Here is a 22,572-nt window from a genome sequence, read left to right as displayed (position 1 = left end):
ACAATTAGTTTTCACATTCCACATCCATAAAACAACAATTCTATTACAACAAAAACTATTAGAGACACTTTTAGAGGTTATTCTTTTAATGTTTGAATGTGCTGTGCAATCATGTGTTTACCTGTTCGTTGTATTACAAATACCAAATTTCATACGGTAGTGATTTGTTTGTATGATTCTTGACTATACATGATCAGTTACCAGGTATTATACCACACTTACGTCACCACAAATTGATCTCATTGGTCAACAGCTGTAGGATATATAGAATATTAGCATACAGCCCCAGGCATGCACAGTTTTTCAAGTTGTTTTTTAGTTTTTTCATTTGTTCAAGAAAGTAAGCAAAGAGAAAAGAGCCATGCTTGACGGTACTAAGACTCAAAGCGATGGCAGAAACACGGAAGGTGCTCTCCAACAAGATGGCTAAGCTTCCATGGGTCCATGGGCGCGGTTTAGATACATTTTATCCAAGAAGAGCTTGCAACTCCAGTAAGGGACGTCGAATGGTCAACGCTTGGACCAAGGAAGCTCTTGAGCATCTGTAGGAGTCAACATGTTGCTCAACTAGCTCTTTGACGGCTGCAAAATCGGGCATAGTCTTGTTCTTTTTTGCAGTCTGCATCGTGATTGAATTGTTGCTAGGGGGAGGTCCTTTTATAGTGCTGCGGTCACATGGTATAAGTCAAATATGCCACACCTACTCGGAGGATATGCACCCTATATATCCTCCGCTACCGTGGTTACATACCCCTCGGCTCCGCCTCGGAGTAACCACGGTAGCGGAGGATATATGGGTGCATATCCTCCTCTTAGGTGTGGTATATCCTATACTTATTTAGTCTCGTACCAGCCCTGAATGTTTCTATTGGAACGTTAGGTCGAAAAACTGGGGCTGGTGCGAGACATCTGACTAGTATACTAAAGTATTGTCTTAAAAATATTTATGTTATATATGAACAGTTGAATGCACACAGTTCAATTGCTGGCTAGAGTATAATATACCTGTTATAAGTTAGAAGATAAAATTGTTGATTGCGTCCCCTAGAACAAACTTTACCATCTCTGAGAATGGAGTCGACATACTAAGTAATTCATTTGGTGGTTTTAATGGTTTCATAAACCCTGTGTTCATATAGTGAGCCACTGCTTTTTGCCTCCACTCAAGCCCTCCTTCCTTCAACCAGTTTTTAGCCGCAGCGTCATTCCAATTACTCATGTGATAATCAACAGTTATGTCACGATGACATTCTGGGCAATGGTGTAGTATTTGACTTGGCACATGTCCTGCATTGTATATCCATCCAGGCCTGTAGTTATTCTTGTAACTGTCCAACCATTTCCCCATAAATGGTGAGCCGGGAACACTTGAGAAAAATCCAGCACAAGTTCTGGTACACTCTTGGTTGTCTCTGCCAATCACTATCTCTGATTGTCGTTGCATTTCACGCAATTTTGAACCATTGAGGATGACAACATCAAAATCAGAATAAATGCCCCCGTCTCTGAAGCCAGATTTGATTTTTAGATAGTCTGCTTCATGGGAAACATATGATGGTTTCTTTTTATCCTTGCCAATCGTAGTTATTCGATCCGTCAGTCTCATCTCAATAGGAGTGGTCAAATTCTGCACCATCTCCCAATACTTGCCGGTGATCGATTGGCTACAATGTATGACAATCTTCTCTGGCTTATAAAACTTATCCACTGAATATATTGACAAAAACTCTCGAAAACCCAATACGCTGTCTTTCGGATTGTTTGTAAATAGGACATAGTGAAATATCTCTGGATGAAGATAAACACAGTCTGTACGGTTTGTTCCTGTGAATGCTTCACAAAAATTCTTTCCACTGAGAGGTTCTCCACTAGTCGGGTAGGGATCTTCCTCCCTCAGCTGCATACAGTCTGGCAACTTTTCATCCTCGGTAACTGGATTTGCAGATATAGGCCTAGGGCTAGGGAGGAACGCCGTGTTGTCGCTATACAAGTGAAACTTCTGCACCAGAAACAAAGTCCAGAATACAGTGGACAGTACACTGCCAATAGCCACCAGCTGTGTCTGTGAATAATTTCTCATGCTAAAATGTTCGCACTATTGAAACAGCTAGTTATATAGTATAGTATAAATATCTATATTTATTTACTGATTAGCCATCTACGTTCCACAGCTGCATTTAGTGGTGGGCGGGTCTGGTCAAAGTTTATGCATGGCTTCCAATAGACTGGCGGCGACAGCTGTGTTTGTGAATAATTTCTCATGCTAAAATGTTCGCACTATTGAAACAGCTAGTTATATAGTATAGTATAAATATCTATATTATTTATTTACTGATTAGCCATCTACGTTCCGCAGCTGCATTTATGATTTAGTGGTAGGCGGGTCTGGTCAAAGTTTATGCATGGCTTCTAGTAGACTGGCGGCGACAGCCGCCCGAGCGCGTAGCCTAGACTGGCGGCGACAGCCCCTCGCGCTACGCACGCGAGGGGCTGTCTCCACTGATGTTGAAATGACTGTTTTGCTGTTTTTGCAGCAGTTTGACTGGTTGCCTAGCTAGTAATTATGGTTTATAAGCAACCTCGTTACCAACCAACGTTAAGTTGAAAACTGGGGCTGGTGCGAGACTAGTATACTAAAAGTATTGTCGTAAAAAATTTTTTATGTTGAATGCACACAGTTCAATTGCTGGCTAGAGTATAATATTAGTAAAACCAGTAGGTTTTACATAGGATTGGCAGTGGGTTTGCCCGTGTTTAGCAATATTTCAATTATTTTGACTCATGTTCAAACTGTTCTATCTCTGCAGGGAAAGGCCACATCAAGAAACTGGCTGAACAGATAGTTTATTTAGCCTTTTCTCTCTTTGTATCTCTCATTTCATAATCCATAAACATTTTAATGAATGAATATTTTCATTTTAAAAATTGCACTATTTCAACGTTTCACCGCTCTTTGTCTGACTGACTAAGTAAGTAAGTAAGTGAGTAAGTAAGTAAGTAAGTAAGTAAGTTTCTTGCCCAGCATTTACTCCAAGTACAGCCATCTCCAGGACATTCTACACGGGGTTTCCAAACGACTACAACCTGGATTACAAAGCGCTTCTTCAGATTTGCGATTGCTTCCACAAGGCAGATGACCTCTCAGTCTCTATTTCTCTTACCTAGACAATTCCGCCATCTTTAATGACTCAGCAATTGTGTTGTGGCCAATAATAATAGATAGGCGTGGCTAATAAACCGTGCGCCTAAAATCAGTGCAGCAGTGCTTTTCCAGAGCCTGAGGTGTTCCTTTTCTTCACACTGTTCAGCTCTAGCTCCCTTTCTCTGACAGGCATGCTATATGCACTGGCTAGATATCATCCTCTTAAAATGGCTGTCATTTAATTTATACTGATTCGCAAATTCAACATAGGGTCTAATTATCAAAGCAATAAATTATTACTCATACTATAATTATTAGTCCAGAGATATTCGAGAAGATATCTGATTAGTCCTGTCTTCTCTTCTTGTACTGCCTCTTGACGTTCCACTTATGCATGTCATGATACGTAAACTGTACTGAAAAAGAAAGGGAATCCGACTAGAAAAACATTTGCAATGTGAAAAATTGCTAGGATTGGCCAGGGGAACCACAAAAAAGCGTGGGAACAAGAAATCAGACGAGAGCATAACTCCAATCCGTTACAACGTCATGAACATGTACAATACATAGTATATTAAATAATAGACTGTGTTCCAGATCCACCTATCAGCTTCCATCCACCACATCATTCCATGCAGTCACCAGAGTACGGTCTGTGCATGTTACTACGCATGGATGGACTGTGTGTACGTACCTGTGCTCAACACTGCATGTATTAGGAACATCAATTCATCACAAATCATCATAATTATGTGCCCCACATTCTAAAATGGATGTATAATAAATATATATAGGGATTGGTCATCACTCCACCAGTAAAAATTGCGTGGCATATTGGCTGGGAAAACATGGGAAAACTACCAGTATACATGTGATTGACGTTGTAACGGATTGGAGTTATGCTCTCGTCTGATTTCTTGTTCCCACGCTTTTTTGTGGTTCCCCTGGCCAATCCTAGCAATTTTTCACATTGCAAATGTTTTTCTAGTCGGATACCTGTTATAAGTTAGAAGATAAAATCGTTGATTGTGTCCCCTAGGTACAAACTTTACCATCTCTGAGAATGGAGTCGACATACTAAGTAATTCATTTGGTGGTTTTAATGGTTTCATAAACCCTGTGTTCATATAGTGAGCCACTGCTTTTTGCCTCCACTCAATCCCTCCTTCCTTCAACCAGTTTTTAGCCGCAGCGTCATTCCAATTACTCATGTGATAATCAACAGTTATGTCACGATGACATTCTGGGCAATGGTGTAGTATTCGACTTGGCACATGTCCTGCATTGTCTATCCATCCAGGCCTGTAGTTATTCTCGTAACTGTCCAACCATTTCCCCATAAATGGTGAGCCGGGAACACTTGAGAAAAATCCAGCACAAGTTCTGGTACACTCTTGGTTGTCTCTGCCAATCACTATCTCTGATTGTCGTTGCATTTCACGCAATTTTGAACCATTGAGGATGACAACATCAAAATCAGAATAAATGCCCCCGTCTCTGAAGCCAGATTTGATTTTTAGATATAGTCTGCTTCATGGGAAATATATGATGGTTTCTTTTTATCCTTGCCAATCGTAGTTATTCGATCCGTCAGTCTCATCTCAATAGGAGTAGTCAAATTCTGCACCATCTCCCAATACTTGCCGGTGATCGATTGGCTACAGTGTATGACAATCTTCTCTGGCTTATAAAACTTATCCACTGAATATATTGACAAAAACTCTCGAAAACCCAATACGCTGTCTTTCGGATTGTTTGTAAATAGGACATAGTGAAATATCTCTGGATGAAGATAAACATAGTCTGTACGGTTTGTTCCTGTGAATGCTTCACACAAATTCTTTCCACAGAGAGGTTCTCCACTAGTCGGGTAGGGATCTTCCTCCCTCAGCTGCATACAGTCTGGCAACTTTTCATCCTCGGTAACTGGATTTGCAGATATAGGCCTAGGGAGGAACGCCGTGTTGTCGCTATACAAGTGAAACTTCTGCACCAGAAACAAAGTCCAGAGTACAGTGGACAGTACACTGCCAATAGCCACCAGCGGTGTCTGTGAATACTTTCTCATGCTAAAATGTTGGCACTATTGAAACAGTTATATAGTATATATATATATCTATATTTATTTATTGATTAGCTAGCTACATGTACAAACCTCGCAGCTGCATTTAGTGGTGGGCGGGTCTGGTCAAAAGTTTATGCATGGCTTCCAGCTAGCTGAACCTAGCTAGCTAGCTAGCTCATGTAGCTCTACAGTAGTACTGCTAGTTCTATGCCTGTAACTGTTCTAAATGCATAATTCTGAGGCTGTGAGAGCAAGTTTGACTGTCTCCACTGATGTTCAAATGACTGTTTTGCTGTTTTTGCAGTAAATAAATCAGTTCAGTGTTGACTGGTTGCCTAGTAATTATGGTTTATAACCAACCTCAGCCTCGGGCTGCGCCCTCGGCATTGGTTGTTTATAAGCCATAATTACTAGTCAACCAGTCAATAACTATAACATGATTCTTGTATGGCGAGAGGCATTAGCCATTGCTGATTGGTATGTATTACACTGAAAAAGATGACTTAATTGACTATAATACGTGTTGTTGCATTTTGAGTGGGCAGATCAAAGGAAACACTGTGCCAATATCTGCCATGGCACAGGTCAAGCCTTAGTATGGCTGAAACGGTCCCTTTTATAGTATAACACTGTCAACAGATTCAGTGGTAGGCAAAAAACGTTTTTCATGCGTCTGGGTGCATTCCACAGCCACCACAAGTAGTTTAAACTAGTTGCCCTATAAAAGAAGTGATGTGTACACGGAAAGGAATGCACAAGGAATGCAGTTGTTACACAGCTCACTCATGCGCACATTGGATATATTGGCTGCCTTTGCCCTCGAGGCCTGCGGCCCTCGGGCCTAAGTCACTACTGAGCCATTAGATCCCACTTGTGTGTGTTTAGCAGGGAATTATGAGCCATAATCTCATAGTTTCCCAGGGAATTATAAGCTTGAGGGTATATAAAGTACAAGTACTATTTTTGAATGTACAGAAATGATAATAAAGCTGTAGCTGCATGATAATTAGCTAGCTATGGCTGTTCAGTTTTTTCACTACCAGTTTCTATAGCGTTTGCTGGGTTGATGGTAGGGTTCACCAGTATCTTTTCTTGTCGAGGAACACTAAGAGCCAATGATTTTAACAGTTCTGGGTCCATTGTCACAAGCATGAAAGCATGTCTTCAACTTGTAGCATTTGTCAACTTTGTCCTCCTGACTTCTGTTTCTATCCTGCAGCCATGTTTCAAATTGCAGTAGACTCCTGTGTCTTTTTGGGAACGATAGTGCACTGTAGCATTGCTGCAAGCTGTTCCTTGCTAGCTAGCCGTACATATCAGAACAGTTTACTGAGAAGCTTGAGCTGGGGTGGGGCTTGAGTGCAGATAAAGAGGAGGCTGGGCTCATTTGTTGCAGAGCGCTTCCTGCACAAGGTGGAGTCACTAGTTTGTCCATTCCAATGTTGAAGCAAGGCCAATGCAAAGGTTTTTTTTTTAGCAGAAATCATCTAGACTAGCTTGTCAGAACAGGACATTTTCAAAAATAAAGCTGTTGCTAAGGCTTGCTGCTTTTATAGATACACTTCTTGCCTGAGGCAGCCAATGAAAAGTGGGATCTAAATCAGTTAGCACATGTGCATTCGGTATCTATGGTTATAGTGTCCCTCATCCCTCGGGCAAGCCCTCGTGATATGGGACACTATAACACATAGATACCTCATGCCCATGTACTATCTATAACATATATCCCATGTGGCACTCGTGCATGTGTCACAACTATAACATACAAAAATCAAATCTATTCAGTTTGGCCAGATATTATTAGTCATACCAGCCCCGAATGTTTTCTATTGGAACGTTAATTAAGTTAAAAAACTGGGGCTGGTGCGAGGCTACCGTATAGCGGGTAATTTTCGCGGGACAAAATATTCGTGGTTTAGCAATATTGAGACATTTCGTGGGTAATATTTTCGTGGTTGCAGTTTGCACTGTAGGCAAGGTCGCTTCATTCGTGGGTAAAATCTCGTGGTGAGACCTCCAACCACGAAAACCACGAATATTTTGCCCCACGAAAATTACACGCTACATGTATACGGTCTAGTATACTAGTATTGTCATAAAAATATTTATTTATGAACAGTTGAATGCACACAGTTCAATTGCTGGCTAGAGTAAATAATAATTATACCTGTTTATGATAAAATCGTTGATTGGTATGGGAGGTGATCACCGCCAAAATTAGCAGTACAAAAATGATGCTGTTTTAAAATGATGCTGTTTTTTTTACAGAGGGTTTTAAAAAAATGATGCTGTTTTAAAATGATGCCGTTTTTTTTACAGAGGGTTTTAAAAAAATGATGCTGTTTTAAAATGATGCCGTTTTTTTACAGAGGGTTTTAAAAAAATGATGCTGTTTTAAAATGATGCTGTTTTTTTACAGAGGGTTTTAAGATTTTTTCAGAGAGGTGCAATTTTTGGAGAGGTGCGTTTTTATGAGGTGCCATTTTGTCCAACTCCTCCCAATCATTTTCCTCTAGATGGTCACATGATTTGGTCACATGACACATGATTTTGCTCTCTCTTTCGACAAAGTTGAGTACCGAGTATGAGTTCATGGTCAAGACAAGCACTGAACAGAGTGATTTCTGAAATGCAAGTTCTGCAAGATGGCAGGTGTGCTAGAGTCATGCCTTCTGACTTTAGAGTTGGTGTGTAGGGAATTTGTCACACAGAGCAGTATAGGTAAACACATTGATGGAAACCACAAGCAGAACTTGCATTTCAGAAATCACTATGTTCAGTTCTTGTCTTGACCATGAACTCACACTCAACTTTGTCGAAAGAGAGAGCAAAATCATGTGTCATGTGACCAAATCATGTGACCATCTAGATGAAAATGATTGGGAGGAGTTGGACAAAATGGCACCTCATAAAAACGCACCTCTCCAAAAATTGCACCTCTGAAAAAATCCACCTAAACAGCACCTTGGTAAAAAAAAAACAGCACCATTTTTTTAAAATCCTCTGTAAAAAAACAGCATCATTTAAAACAGCATCATTTTTTTAAAACCCTCTGTAAAAAAAAACGGCATCATTTTAAAACAGCATCATTTTTTTAAAACCCTCTGTAAAAAAATGGCATCATTTTAAAACAGCATCATTTTTTTAAAACCCTCTGTAAAAAAACGGCATCATTTTAAAACAGCATCATTTTTTTACTGCTAATTTTGGGCGTGATCACCTCCCATAGATTGGTCCCCTAGTACAACCTTAAAATTTTTTAAATCATAAATGCATTTTTGTTGGCTCCCCAGCCCCTCCCCTCTCTGCAGCAAGCTGAGCTTTGTGGTTAAAGGCGCGGCTAATATTAATGATATTCATAGTTAGTACGCAGACCGAATGCTAGATGCTAGCATAGATAGTGTACACTATCATGATGCTAGATAGGGCTGCAACCCGTCTCCCCTTTTGGAGGCGGGCCACGCCCATCTACACCCTCACAGGCAACTGATCCAGGTAGAAAAATAGACCAGCAGAGATAGACCGTAAAATTTGGTTGGCTTAAACATCTGGCTTAAATAACTCTTTTTATAAATCATTGTCTATAAAACAGCAATTTTACAAAAAGATGACATAATTGACTATACGTGATTGACAAAAATCAATCTATTCAGTTGCCAGGTATTATTTAGTCATACCAGCCCCGAATGTGTTCTATTGGAACGTTAAGTCGAAAAACTGGGGCTGGTGCGAGACTAGTATACTAAAAGTATTCTCGTAAAAAAATTTTTATGTTGAATGCACACAGTTCAATTGCTGGCTAGAGTATAATATACCTGTTATAAGTTAGAAGATAAAATCGTTGATTGTGTCCCCTAGTACAAACTTTACCATCTCTGAGAATGGAGTCGACATACTAAGTAATTCATTTGGTGGTTTTAATGGTTTCATAAACCCCGCGTTCATATAGTGAGCCACTGCTTTTTGCCTCCACTCAAGCCCTCCTTCCTTCAACCAGTTTTTAGCCACAGCGTCATTCCAATTACTCATGTGATAATCAACAGTTATGTCACGATGACATTCTGGGCAATGGTGTAGTATTCGAGCTGGCACATGTCCTGCATTGTCTATCCATCCAGACCTGTAGTTATTCTCGTAACTGTCCAACCATTTCCCCATAAATGGTGAGCCGGGAACACTTGAGAAAAATCCAGCACAAGTTCTGGTACACTCTTGGTTGTCTCTGCCAATCACTATCTCTGATTGTCGTTGCATTTCACGCAATTTTGAACCATTGAGGATGACAACATCAAAATCAGAATAAATGCCCCCGTCTCTGAAGCCAGATTTGATTTTTAGATAGTCTGCTTCATGGGAAACATATGATGGTTTCTTTTTATCCTTGCCAATCGTAGTTATTCGATCCGTCAGTCTCATCTCAATAGGAGTGGTCAAATTCTGCACCATCTCCCAATACTTGCCGGTGATCGATTGGCTACAATGTATGACAATCTTCTCTGGCTTATAAAACTTATCCACTGAATATATTGACAAAAACTCTCGAAAACCCAATACGCTGTCTTTCGGATTGTTTGTAAATAGGACATAGTGAAATATCTCTGGATGAAGATAAACACAGTCTGTACGGTTTGTTCCTGTGAATGCTTCACAAAAATTCTTTCCACTGAGAGGTTCTCCACTAGTCGGGTAGGGATCTTCCTCCCTCAGCTGCATACAGTCTAGCAACTTTTCCTCCTCGGTAATAACTGTACGGTTTGTTCCTGTGAATGCTTCACACAAATTCTTTCCACTGAGAGGTTCTCCACTAGTCGGGTAGGGATCTTCCTCCCTCAGCTGCATACAGTCTGGCAACTTTTCCTCCTCGGTAACTGGATTTGCAGATATAGGCCTAGGGAGGAACGCCGTGTTGTCGCTATACAAGTGAAACAGAAACAAAGTCCAGAGTACAGTGGACAGTACACTGCCAATAACCACCAGCTTTGTCTGTAAATACTTTCTCATGCTAAAACTTGAAACAGTATTAGTTATTAGTCTGGGGGCCAGACCTTTTTCTCAGAGGGGGGAGGGGGAAGAGAGAAAGAAGGTCTGGAGACTCTTGCAGCACTTCCGTGTGCTCTTGGAATGTCAATAGGGAGGATACTGTGATATTGGAGGTTATAAAGAAGGAGTAGATTAGCAATACTCTCATTTCATTGGCTGTATCTAAATTCCATTGGCTGTAATCCAAATTCCACAAAGGCAATACTTTTTTTTTTATTATTATTTTTTTTTTTTTTTTTTTACTCGCATTTCATTGGGTTAAAAAATCACATGACATAGAATATGCATTTCATTGGCTCTGGCCACATTCCGCTAGAGCACACGGAAATGCTGCAAGAGTCTCCAGACCTAATCCTAGCTCTCTTGATTTTGCCCCCGAGCTATTAGGTCTGGCCAAGGGGGTATACAGAGAAGAGGGCATGCAACTCGCCCCATTCTCAGAATCATCCGACTTCGTGTTGAGCTATTTTTAGAACTGCCCACGCGTAACCTTTGACCGCACAAGGTAAATCAAAGTATTTTTTATATCTGTGCATGTGCCAGCTAGCTAGCTAGATTGCAGCATAGTAAAACTAGTTCTCAGCAGCAGTATGGCTTGTACTAGCAGTGTCAAAGGCAAAGGCAAACCATCCAACAGTTGCAACTCCAAGAAGATGAAACCTAGGTACAATAATCTGTCTTCCTGAGTCTCTGGTACTTCTTAACAATGCGCCCAGCACTCAACTTCATGCTCGAAGGGGTTGTCTTGGACCTGGCTGGACTAGGACTGGTCATGACACTTCTCTAAAATAATACTGCACTGTTAGCTAGCTTAGCTAGGCAGCTCTGATGTACACGCCCATAATTATAACTCCGTAAACAACACCGCCCACTTGTTCACGTCCGTATACTGGATTCTATTTTTAGCATATCCGGTCTCTGGTACGAAGTCGGATGAGTACGTAGGATACATAGTGAGTTGCATGCCCTCTTCTCTGTATACGCCCTTGGTCTGGCCCCCAGACTATATTAGTTATTAGTCTCATGAATCAGCCGCCGTTCTTTTGGAACCACAGAACGGCGGCTGATTCATGAGACTAATTAGTTATGTGTTTTAACACTTAGACTTAATTATTCGTTATTGTGTAGTTACCACAGTAGCGTAGGAAGCACGGGTGCTGGAGCACCCCCTTATCTCAAGCTATCTACCTTACCTACTTGCTCCATGAAGTTCAGAACAGCTGGCTAGCTAGTAGTATAGTATAGTCGAGCTAGTAGCAATTAATGTTACTGTTACTGAGCTAGCTCAGAGGAGGAATGCCAGTGTCAAAAGGTCACTAATTAAAACACCACGTGGCCCTATGTTTTACATGTAAAACTGAGTTTACCCTCGCGCCCCTGAGTTTATACACCATCAATAGCTTGATCCTCTTTATAATCACAACAGAAATCGGTTGAGCTATCGCGCCCCAGAGGAATCAGCTTGAGAGAGGAGATCCAGGATTTAATTGCAACCTTTGACCTTTTATTGCATTCTTCAAAACCACAAGATATGGAAATTAGCCTTCTGTGGCTAGGGTATAAATTTTGATGTACTGGGTTGCTGCACTGGATAGATCTAGGTATAGTAAGCTTTCCAAGCAGGCAAATAAAGAACAGAAACGCTAAGCTGCTATATGCAGCAAAGGTCAAGAACCCAGAACAAGAATGTTTAATCCTTCATTAAACGTGACCCTATTGACCCTGGCGTTCCTCCTCTGGAGCTAGCTATACTAGCATAGTTACGTACACAGTACAAAGGTCAGCTAGATGAACCACATTGTAGATATCTCTTGCAAACATGACAATGCCATTGTCATGTTGGGCTTGCCCCCGGAAAATTTTGGCATGTTGGGCTTGCCCCCGGAAAATTTTGGCATTCTACATTCCCGGAGATAAAAATTAATTTGGTATAGATCTAAAAATATCACTATCAAAATTTGTCAAAATAAGTAATTCTACGTGAGTTTACCTAGATAAATTATTCTGCTATATATTATACTTTAAATCTATAGAATCTGTTAAGTGCCCGGACCCCCAAATTTGTACATCAGCACCCCCTTACAAAAACATCTTCCTACTCCTCTGTACCATACTTTGTGTTAGGAATGTTTATTTGTCTTTGTTATATTTTTGTGCAGTTTATATAGTTATGTAGATGGGCGTGGCCCGCCTCCAAAAAGGGAGACGGGATTGCAGCCCTATCTAGCATTCGTTCTGCTGCATCGCGTACTAACTATGAATATCATTAATATTAGCCGCGCCTCTAACCACAAAGCTCTTGGAGGGGCTGGGAAGCCAACAAAATGCATTACGTAAGGGTTATACAATCTGATTGGTGCATATGCATTCCTGAATGCAAACTGCTTACGTAATGTAGGCAGTCTGCAATCTGATTGGTGCTGCATGTTTTTCTGCAGCAAGAACAAGGCTGCAACCCGTCTCCCTTTTTGGAGGCGGGCCACGCCCATCTAATACTATGCCCTCGGGATATAAACCACGTGCACTCGGGATGCATGGCATATATTGCGGCTTACGCCCTCGTGCTTCAGTGTAATATATACGTGTTATATTTTCAAAGCTAGCTACAAGCTATTACATGCAGCACAGTGTAGTAGAGATGTTCAATAATATTATATGGGAAGTATTACTGTATATAGCTCTATAGAGTTTAACTGTTACATAAGATACATCAGTGAGGTACTTGTGCAATTGCATGTAGTCTACATACATGTATAGCTAGCTGCATGTACAAAAGATGCCTTATCACTGCAGCAATTGCATTAGCACAATAGTCACTCACTACTATTAGCAGCGTTGCAATGCCTGTTCTAACATCTCATGTGCACGCAAAAATGTTCTCCTATATTATTTGTTTAAAAGTGTCAACAAGTCATGGCCTTATCTAATGTTTCATACCACAGGTGGACCTATATAGCTCTCTCTCTGAGGGTCTGGCTGCGGGGGGCCGTGCGCCCCCTGCTCTCTGGGGGGGCTCTCCCTGGGATGTGAGAGTGTAGGGTCCTATGGGCCAAATCACTATAAAATGAACGAGCTTAGTGACGTACCTCCTGGGTAGCTTGGAAAGCGTCACACACTATATTCCACAGGTGTGATGGTTCTCTTCCGTATTAAAATCAGGTAAAAATAAACTACTGCTATATTTATATGTAATTCAACATGTTTTTTTTGCTGCAGGGTGAAAATTGAAAGTAGCGTTAGGCATCTGCAAATCATTTCATGGTGCTAGCCTGTTCACCCTTAAATCTCTATGTGTATGTGCATGTACATGTATACTGTGGCTATTGTCTTGTTCTGTTATTATGTCACTTGTATATACTTTTAACATGTTTTTCTTGTTCCTTTTGTGTTTTTCTTTAGGACTACCTTTACATCAGCATTCAGTTGCTACTAGTCTTGTTTTTGTCCTTATGCTTGCATTACTAACTATAATTATACTGACACAAATTATAGAATTAACCCTATAAACCCAAATGCAAGACACGTACATGTACATGTACATGTAAATGTCGACTCGGTGTCTCTGACAAGCCGGTGCGTCTCAATAATAATCAAGGGTAGCTAGATAAATAAATTAATGACTTAATTAAGTAAATTTCCCACGGAAGGGAGGGTTGTAGTGTTTTATTTGCTAGAAACTGAATTATATTTAATTGCACCGCGGGTCAGGTACGGGTGTAGCCTCGATTCAAGGCTGATTAAAATACGTATTCTACTTGTTGTTAGATCATGTTTGTCATAAATACTGCAATCTGATTGGTTAGAGGAAATGTTCTATCCAATTTAGAAAATCATGTACTTCAATAGAAAATCATGTACTTCAATAGAAAATCATGTAGCAAAGATTAGATAAGAACATTCAAATCTGATTGGCTAAATACTCATGGTTGCTATGATCTAAAATGCTTAGACACTGTTTAGGAAGTTTCCACATGATTTAGAAGTCCTCAGGGCTAGTAGAACCCTCACTGCGTTCGGGATACTACAACCAGCCCTTTGGGCTTCTAAATCATGTAGAAACTTCCTAATCAGTGTCTAACTATTATTTTCACCGCAAACACTGGTTGTTCTGACGACCTTTCCCCATATTTCAAACTTAGCGGGCAAACGTCGTCAGTGGAACTAACACATTAATTTTGTTTCTCACAATCCTTTGTTGTGAGTGTTTTGAAAAGTAATTAGTTTGACCTCCCCAACCAGCCCAGAGGTGTATGTATGATTATCTGATTGGAGCTGCTAGACGTGTAACATTTTGTTGGCTTAAAGAGACAATATAATTTATTGTACATGCATGCAATGGTATAGTACGACCCTTTATGAGCAATTTTTGAGAAGTAAGTCATTGTGTTTAAATCCATGAAATAACAATTCTATTACAAAAAGAGACCATACATGATCAATCTATTCAGTTGCCAGGTATTCTTCTCATGCTAAAATGTTGGCACTATTGAAACAGTTATATAGTATATATATATATCTATATTTATTTACTGATTAGCTAGCTACATGTACAAACCTCGCAGCTGCATTTAGTGGTGGGCGGGTCTGGTCAAAAGTTTATGCATGGCTTCCAGCTAGCTGAACCTAGCTAGCTAGCTAGCTCATGTAGCTCTACAGTAGTACTGCTAGTTCTATGCCTGTAACTGTTCTAAATGCATAATTCTGAGGCTGTGAGAGCAAGTTTGACTGTCTCCACTGATGTTCAAATGACTGTTTTGCTGTTTTTGCAGTAAATAAATCAGTTCAGTGTTGACTGGTTGCCTAGTAATTATGGTTTATAACCAACCTCAGCCTCGGGCTGCGCCCTCGGCATTGGTTGTTTATAAGCCATAATTACTAGTCAACCAGTCAATAACTATAACATGATTCTTGTATGGCGAGAGGCATTAGCCATTGCTGATTGGTATGTATTACACTGAAAAAGATGACTTAATTGACTATAATACGTGTTGTTGCATTTTGAGTGGGCAGATCAAAGGAAACACTGTGCCAATATCTGCCATGGCACAGGTCAAGCCTTAGTATGGCTGAAACGGTCCCTTTTATAGTATAACACTGTCAACAGATTCAGTGGTAGGCAAAAAACGTTTTTCATGCGTCTGGGTGCATTCCACAGCCACCACAAGTAGTTTAAACTAGTTGCCCTATAAAAGAAGTGATGTGTACACGGAAAGGAATGCACAAGGAATGCAGTTGTTACACAGCTCACTCATGCGCACATTGGATATATTGGCTGCCTTTGCCCTCGAGGCCTGCGGCCCTTGGGCCTAAGTCACTACTGAGCCATTAGATCCCACTTGTGTGTGTTTAGCAGGGAATTATGAGCCATAATCTCATAGTTTCCCAGGGAATTATAAGCTTGAGGGTATAAAGTACAAGTACTATTTTTGAATGTACAGAAATGATAATAAAGCTGTAGCTGCATGATAATTAGCTAGCTATGGCTGTTCAGTTATTTCACTACCAGTTTCTATAGCGTTTGCTGGGTTGATGGTAGGGTTCACCAGTATCTTTTCTTGTCGAGGAACACTAAGAGCCAATGATTTTAACAGTTCTGGGTCCATTGTCACAAGCATGAAAGCATGTCTTCAACTTGTAGCATTTGTCAACTTTGTCCTCCTGACTTCTGTTTCTATCCTGCAGCCATGTTTCAAATTGCAGTAGACTCCTGTGTCTTTTTGGGAACGATAGTGCACTGTAGCATTGCTGCAAGCTGTTCCTTGCTAGCTAGCCGTACATATCAGAACAGTTTACTGAGAAGCTTGAGCTGGGGTGGGGCTTGAGTGCAGATAAAGAGGAGGCTGGGCTCATTTGTTGCAGAGCGCTTCCTGCACAAGGTGGAGTCACTAGTTTGTCCATTCCAATGTTGAAGCAAGGCCAATGCAAAGGTGTTTTTTTTAGCAGAAATCATCTAGACTAGCTTGTCAGAACAGGACATTTTCAAAAATAAAGCTGTTGCTAAGGCTTGCTGCTTTTATAGATACACTTCTTGCCTGAGGCAGCCAATGAAAAGTGGGATCTAAATCAGTTAGCACATGTGCATTCGGTATCTATGGTTATAGTGTCCCTCATCCCTCGGGCAAGCCCTCGTGATATGGGACACTATAACACATAGATACCTCATGCCCATGTACTATCTATAACATATATCCCATGTGGCACTCGTGCATGTGTCACAACTATAACATACAAAAATCAAATCTATTCAGTTTGGCCAGATATTATTAGTCATACCAGCCCCGAATGTTTTCTATTGGAACGTTAATTAAGTCGAAAAACTGGGGCTGGTGCGAGACTACCGTATAGCGGGTAATTTTCGCGGGACAAAATATTCGTGATTTAGCAATATTGAGACATTTCGTGGGTAATATTTTCGTGGTTGCAGCTTGCACTGCCGGTAAAGGTAGGCAAGGTCGCTTCATTCGTGGGTAAAATTTTGTGGTCAGACCTCCTACCACGAAAACCACAAATATTTTGCCCCACGAAAATTACACGCTATACGGTAGTATACTAGTATTGTCATAAAAATATTTATTTTATGAACAGTTGAATGCACACAGTTCAATTGCTGGCTAGAGTAAATAATATACCTGTTATAAGTTAGAAGATAAAATCATTGATTGCGTCCCCTAGAACAAACTTTACCATCTCTGAGAATGGAGTCGACATACTAAGTAATTCATTTGGTGGTTTTAATGGTTTCATAAACCCTGTGTTCATATAGTGAGCCACTGCTTTTTGCCTCCACTCAAGCCCTCCTTCCTTCAACCAGTTTTTAGCCGCAGCGTCATTCCAATTACTCATGTGATAATCAACAGTTATGTCACGATGACATTCTGGGCAATGGTGTAGTATTCGACTTGGCACATTTCCTGCATTGTATATCCATCCAGGCCTGTAGTTATTCTTGTAACTGTCCAACCATTTCCCCATAAATGGTGAGCCGGGAACACTTGAGAAAAATCCAGCACAAGTTCTGGTACACTCTGGGTTGTCTCTGCCAATCACTATCTCTGATTGTCATTGCAATTTTGAACCATTGAGGATGACAACATCAAAATCAGAATAAATGCCCCCGTCTCTGAAGCCAGATTTGATTTTTAGATAGTCTGCTTCATGGGAAATATATGCTGGTTTCTGTTTCTTGCCAACAGTAGTTATTCGATCCGTCAGTCTCATCTCAATAGGAGTAGTCAACTTCTGCACCATCTCCCAATACTTGCCGGTGATCGATTGGTTACAGTGTATGACAATCTTCTCTGGCTTATAAAACTTATCCACTGAATATATTGACAAAAACTCTCGAAAACCCAATACGCTGTCTTTCAGATTGTTTGTAAATAGGACATAGTGAAATATCTCTGGATGAAGATAAACACAGTCTGTACGGTTTGTTCCTGTGAATGCTTCACAAAAATTATTTCCACTGAGAGGTTCTCCATGCACTAGTCGGGTAGGGGTCTTCTTCCCTCAGCTGCATACAGTTTGGCAACTTTTCCTCCTTGGTAAGTGGATTTGCAGATATAGGCCTAGGGAGAAACGCCATGTTGTCGATATACAAGTAAAACTTCAGCACTAGAAACAAAGTCCAGAGTACAGTGGACAGCACTTGCACTGCCAATATAATAGTCACCAGCTGTGTCTGTGCATACTGCACGTTTGCAAAAAATGTTAGCACTATTGGAACAGTTATGGTACCTATGATTCTTACATGGCAAGAGGGCATTAGCCATTTATAGCATGCAGTGTTGCAAAACACGTCTGTACAAAAGTCATGCATGCATGCACAAAATGCGCTTGCTTCTAGATCTAGTTGTTCTGACGACCTTTCCCCTTATTTCAATTTCAACTGCTGCTAGCTGAGTGTGAGTACTGTCACCCTCACAGGCAACTGATCCAGGTAGAAATAGACCAGCAGAGATAGACTCGTAAAATTTGGTTGGCTTAAACATCTGGCTTAAATAACGTATGTATTAATTGAAACAAAGAGCACAAACTAATTTGTATATGCATGCACTCTTTTTATAAATCATTGTCTATAAAACAGCAATTCTATTACAAAAAGATGACATAATTGACTATACGTGATTAACAAAAATCAGTTGCCATGTATTATTTAGTCATACCAGCCCCGAATGTTTTCTATTGGAACATTAAGTCGAAAACTGGGGCTGGTGCGAGACTAGTATACTAAAAGTATTGTCTTAAAAATATTTTTATGTTGAATGCACACAGTTCAATTGCTGGCTAGAGTAAATAATATACCTGTTATAAGTTAGAAGATAAAATCGTTGATTGTGTCCCCTAGAACAAACTTTACCATCTCTGAGAATGGAGTCGACATACTAAGTAATTCATTTGGTGGTTTTAATGGTTTCATAAACCCTGTGTTCATATAGTGAGCCACTGCTTTTTGCCTCCACTCAAGCCCTCCTTCCTTCAACCAGTTTTTAGCCCTAGCATCAATCCAATTACTCATGTGATAATCAACAGTTATGTCACGATGACATTCTGGGCAATGGTGTAGTATTCGAGCTGGCACATGCCCTGCATTGTATGTCCATGCAGGCCTGTAGTTATTCTCGTAACTGTCCAACCATTTCCCCATAAATGGTGAGCCGGGAACACTTGAAAAAAATCCGGCACAAGTTTCGGTACACTCTGGGTTGTTTCTCCCAATCACTATCTCTGATTGTCGTTGCATTTCACGCAATTTTGAACCATTGAGGATGACAACATCAAAATCAGAATAAATGCCCCCGTCTCTGAAGCCAGATTTGATTTTTAGATAGTCTGCTTCATGGGAAATATATGCTGGTTTCTGTTTCTTGCCAACAGTAGTTATTCGATCCGTCAGTCTCATCTCAATAGGAGTAGTCAACTTCTGCACAATCTCCCAATACTTGCCGGTGATCGATTGGTTACAGTGTATGACAATCTTCTCTGGCTTATAAAACTTATCCACTGAATATATTGACAAAAACTCTCGAAAACCCAATACGCTGTCTTTCGGATTGTTTGTAAATAGGACATAGTGAAATATCTCTGGATGAAGATAAACACAGTCTGTACGGTTTGTTCCTGTGAATGCTTCACAAAAATTCTTTCCACTGAGAGGTTCTCCACTAGTCGGGTAGGGATCTTCCTCCCTCAGTTGCATACAGTTTGGCAGATTTTCCTTCTCTGTAACTAGATTTGCAGATACAGGCCTAGGGAACGTGCTGTCGATATACAAGTAAAACTTCAGCGACACCAGAAACAAAATCAGGAGTACAGTGGACAGTACACTGCCAACAGCGACCCGCTGTGAACCTTTTCCCATGCTAAGCTATAGCTGCATACTTGCAAGATGGGACAAATGTTGGCACTTTTAGTACTTTTGGAACAGTTATAGCACCTATATGATTCTAGAGGCATTAGCACTGCACTCGTTGATTAATGATAAGTGTTGTCAAAACACGTCTGCAGGCATGCGCAAAGCATCAAAGGGAATTTGAACAATCTTTTTCTACGCTATTTGACATTGGATCCACAGAATTCAAGTTATTAGCCAAAAGAATCCCCAAACCCATTGCCATTGCATAAACAGGATGTAGTTAAACATCTTCCAACAGCCGTAACTTGAGTATCGTTGATCCAATGTCAAACATTATTTATGATTTTCTAAAAGCTTAGGAATAGACCTTTCAAATGAGGTGTTTCAATTTAAAATGTGTTGGGGCCCTAATTTGTCATTTTTCGGCCTTGGACCATGGCATCAGCAAATCTCTCCCTGGGATGTGAGAGTGTAGGGGTCCTATGGGCCGAATCACTATAAAATGAACGAGCTCAGTGACGTACCTCCTGGGTAGCTTGAAAAGCGTCACACACTATATTCCACAGGTGTGATGGTTCTCTTCCGTATTAAAATCAGGTAAAAATAAAACTACTGCTATATTATTTTATATGTAATTCAACATGTTTTTTTTTGCTGCAGGGTGAAAATTGAAAATAGCGTTAGGCATCTGCAAATCATTTCATGGTGCTAGCCTGTTCACCCTTAAATCTCTATGTGTATGTGTACATGTATACTATGGCTATTGTCTTGTTCTGTTATTATGTCACTTGTATATACTTTTAACATGTTTTTCTTGTTCCTTTTGTGTTTTTCTTTAGGACTACCTTTATACATCAGCATTCAGTTGCTACTTGTTTTTGTCCTTATGCTTGCATTACTAACTATAATTATACTGACACAAATTATAGAATTAACCCTATAAACCCAAATGCAAGACACGTACACGTACATGTACATGTAAATGTTGACTCAGTGTCTCTGACAAGCCGGTGCGTCTCAATAATAATCAAGGGTAGCTAGATAAATAAATTAATGACTTAATTAAGTAAATTTCCCACGGAAGGGAGGGTTGTAGTATTTTATTTGCTCTGAACTGAATTATATTTTAATTGCACCGCGCGGGTCAGGTACGGGTGTAGCCTCGATTCAAGGCCGATTAAAATACGTGTTTCACCGCAAACACTGGTTGTTCTGACGACCTTTCCCCATATTTCAAACTACCGATACTGTGACACAAGTTGTTAAATACGTGTTTCACCGCAAACACTGGTTGTTCTGACGACCTTTCCCCATATTTCAAACTTAGCGGGCAAACGTCGTCGGTGGAACTAACACATTAATTTTGTTTCTCACAATCCTTTGTGTAAGTGTTTTGAAAAGTATGACCTCCCCAACCAGCCCAGAGGTGTATGTATAATTATCTGATTGGAGCTGCTAGACGTGTAACATTTTGTTGGCTTAAAGAGACAATATAATTTATTGCACATGCATGCAATGGTATAGTACGACCCTTACGAGAAATTTTTGAGAAGTAAGTCATTGTGTTCAAATCCATGAAATAACAATTCTATTACAAAAAGAGACCATACATGATCAATCTATTCAGTTGCCAGGTATTCGGTCCATTGGTCGGTTCCACGGTTTTGCTTTATCATATGGTTCAGCCCAGTTCCTTATCTTCCTCATCTCTTCAGGCCTGTTCAACAAGAATCTCACTATTAAACTCGCACAGCTTTTGTTCACTCCCTCCAGTTTATCTCCGGGGATCACGTTGTCATAGAGACGCATCGTAGGCCCTGCCCAGAATACGTTGTGTCTTGTATCGCTCGAGTCTTGACGAAAATCCAGAGTGTTGAGTTGAAACGCTACAAAAGTGAAATATTGACCATCCGTAACTATGCCTTGGTTGACGAGAGGGAATGGTACAGGTTGGTCCAATTTGAACCCTTTGTGAACCCCTTCACCGGCAGCTTGCGCAAACAGTTGTATAAGCCCATGGGCTAATAATTGTTCATTATTGACACAGCTTCTGTACGTCGTGAACAGGGTATGAGCCATTGGAAATGGTCCGTGTCTACGGCAACCCCCAAACGGTGTGATCTGATCGAAACTTCTCTTAAAGACTCCGAGGCTTGACGGAAGGAATTTAATTGGTGGTATAGCTCCCAATTGAGCGTCTGGTTCGCAAAACAAGTCAAGACCGTGTGCAGTGTGTAGTATGTGAAGTGGTGTGTTTTGGCAAATGAAATTGTGCCCATCTCGTCTCCAATAGCACTCAACGGTGGGTTCAAAGGTCAAATGCGACTCCCTCAGGTGTGCGTACTCATTTGCTAGAGGCCAAACACTTGCAAGGGTGGACTGAATAAGACCAGATATTTTCAGTTCTGGAATTCGGTAGTTTGGTCGATTGTGGTCCTGAAAAACGAGGTACTCTTCAGCTCGTTTGATGACATCATCAGTAATTGACTCATTTGGTACTTGGATATTTTGGATTTTATCGGGAAGTCCTTGAATTGAAACAGATTTTGTTAGCCACTGATATTTCGTAAATGGATCGACAGCTTTGGTATGGGGGTGTACCACATTGCACTTTCTCCATAGCCATCCAGGCCCTAGAATGTGTGGAGGCTTCTTCTTTTCCACGTGAACGTAACCATAGCTCCTGGTACAGCTCAGCAACAGCCACCTCTTAGGCAGTGAGTCAGAAAATGTCTTGAGAAACTTCATCTTTTTTATATAAAAAATTTATAATTTGCAGCCATGTGGAGAAATTTTGACTTGTTTTTTTTTTTACTATGGGGGGAGGGGCTGACTAGTCCACATGTGTTAACTCAACCAACCACAGAGAAAACAACCATCACCATGGCTGTTAGAAGATCTGCTAGACTCAAGTTAAAGGAGGAAGAAGAACAGGAGCGCTATAGGACTCCATTGAGGGGAGGCCAGGCG

The 22,572-nt window shown here is 40.6% G+C and overlaps 4 protein-coding genes and 1 long non-coding RNA gene across 5 annotated transcripts; 1 reads left to right on the top strand and 4 right to left on the bottom strand.

Annotated features, from left to right (window-relative positions):
• Window positions 1-916: 916 nt before the first annotated feature.
• Window positions 917-2,157, bottom strand: LOC135338697 (uncharacterized). The gene has a single exon (XM_064534749.1). The coding sequence runs from the start codon at window positions 2,078-2,080 to the stop codon at window positions 1,016-1,018; it is 1,065 nt and encodes a 354-aa protein (XP_064390819.1). The 5' UTR covers window positions 2,081-2,157; the 3' UTR covers window positions 917-1,015.
• A 6,597-nt stretch (window positions 2,158-8,754) lies between these two features.
• Window positions 8,755-10,355, bottom strand: LOC135339257 (uncharacterized). The gene has a single exon (XM_064535341.1). It carries the CDS (start codon window positions 10,206-10,208, stop codon window positions 9,033-9,035), a length of 1,176 nt encoding a protein of 391 aa, XP_064391411.1. The 5' UTR covers window positions 10,209-10,355; the 3' UTR covers window positions 8,755-9,032.
• Window positions 10,356-10,575: 220 nt separating this feature from the next.
• On the top strand, window positions 10,576-13,745 carry LOC135339258 (uncharacterized). The gene is made up of 3 exons (XR_010395967.1): window positions 10,576-11,200; window positions 13,190-13,406; window positions 13,464-13,745. It is a non-coding gene; the product is annotated as an uncharacterized LOC135339258 (long non-coding RNA).
• A 4,658-nt stretch (window positions 13,746-18,403) lies between these two features.
• LOC135339093 (uncharacterized) lies at window positions 18,404-19,672 on the bottom strand. Its single transcript, XM_064535213.1, has one exon. The coding sequence runs from the start codon at window positions 19,606-19,608 to the stop codon at window positions 18,562-18,564; it is 1,047 nt and encodes a 348-aa protein (XP_064391283.1). The 5' UTR covers window positions 19,609-19,672; the 3' UTR covers window positions 18,404-18,561.
• A 1,487-nt stretch (window positions 19,673-21,159) lies between these two features.
• Window positions 21,160-22,413, bottom strand: LOC135339092 (large ribosomal subunit protein mL65-like). The gene has a single exon (XM_064535212.1). The coding sequence runs from the start codon at window positions 22,348-22,350 to the stop codon at window positions 21,226-21,228; it is 1,125 nt and encodes a 374-aa protein (XP_064391282.1). The 5' UTR covers window positions 22,351-22,413; the 3' UTR covers window positions 21,160-21,225.
• Window positions 22,414-22,572: the final 159 nt, after the last annotated feature.

This window comes from Halichondria panicea, chromosome 7 (assembly GCF_963675165.1).
Source record: "Halichondria panicea chromosome 7, odHalPani1.1, whole genome shotgun sequence".
NCBI lineage: Eukaryota > Metazoa > Porifera > Demospongiae > Suberitida > Halichondriidae > Halichondria > Halichondria panicea.
The sequence above is the reverse complement of the archived record's forward strand: the minus strand, read 5'-3'. Positions and strand labels throughout refer to the sequence as shown.

What these genes read in the sequence shown, in the direction of transcription:
- LOC135339093 (XM_064535213.1), bottom strand. Translation starts at nt 19,608, where the DNA reads ATGGGAAAAGGTTCACAGCGGGTCGCTGTTGGCAGTGTACTGTCCACT.
- LOC135339092 (XM_064535212.1), bottom strand. Translation starts at nt 22,350, where the DNA reads ATGAAGTTTCTCAAGACATTTTCTGACTCACTGCCTAAGAGGTGGCTG.
- LOC135338697 (XM_064534749.1), bottom strand. Translation starts at nt 2,080, where the DNA reads ATGAGAAATTATTCACAGACACAGCTGGTGGCTATTGGCAGTGTACTG.
- LOC135339257 (XM_064535341.1), bottom strand. Translation starts at nt 10,208, where the DNA reads ATGAGAAAGTATTTACAGACAAAGCTGGTGGTTATTGGCAGTGTACTG.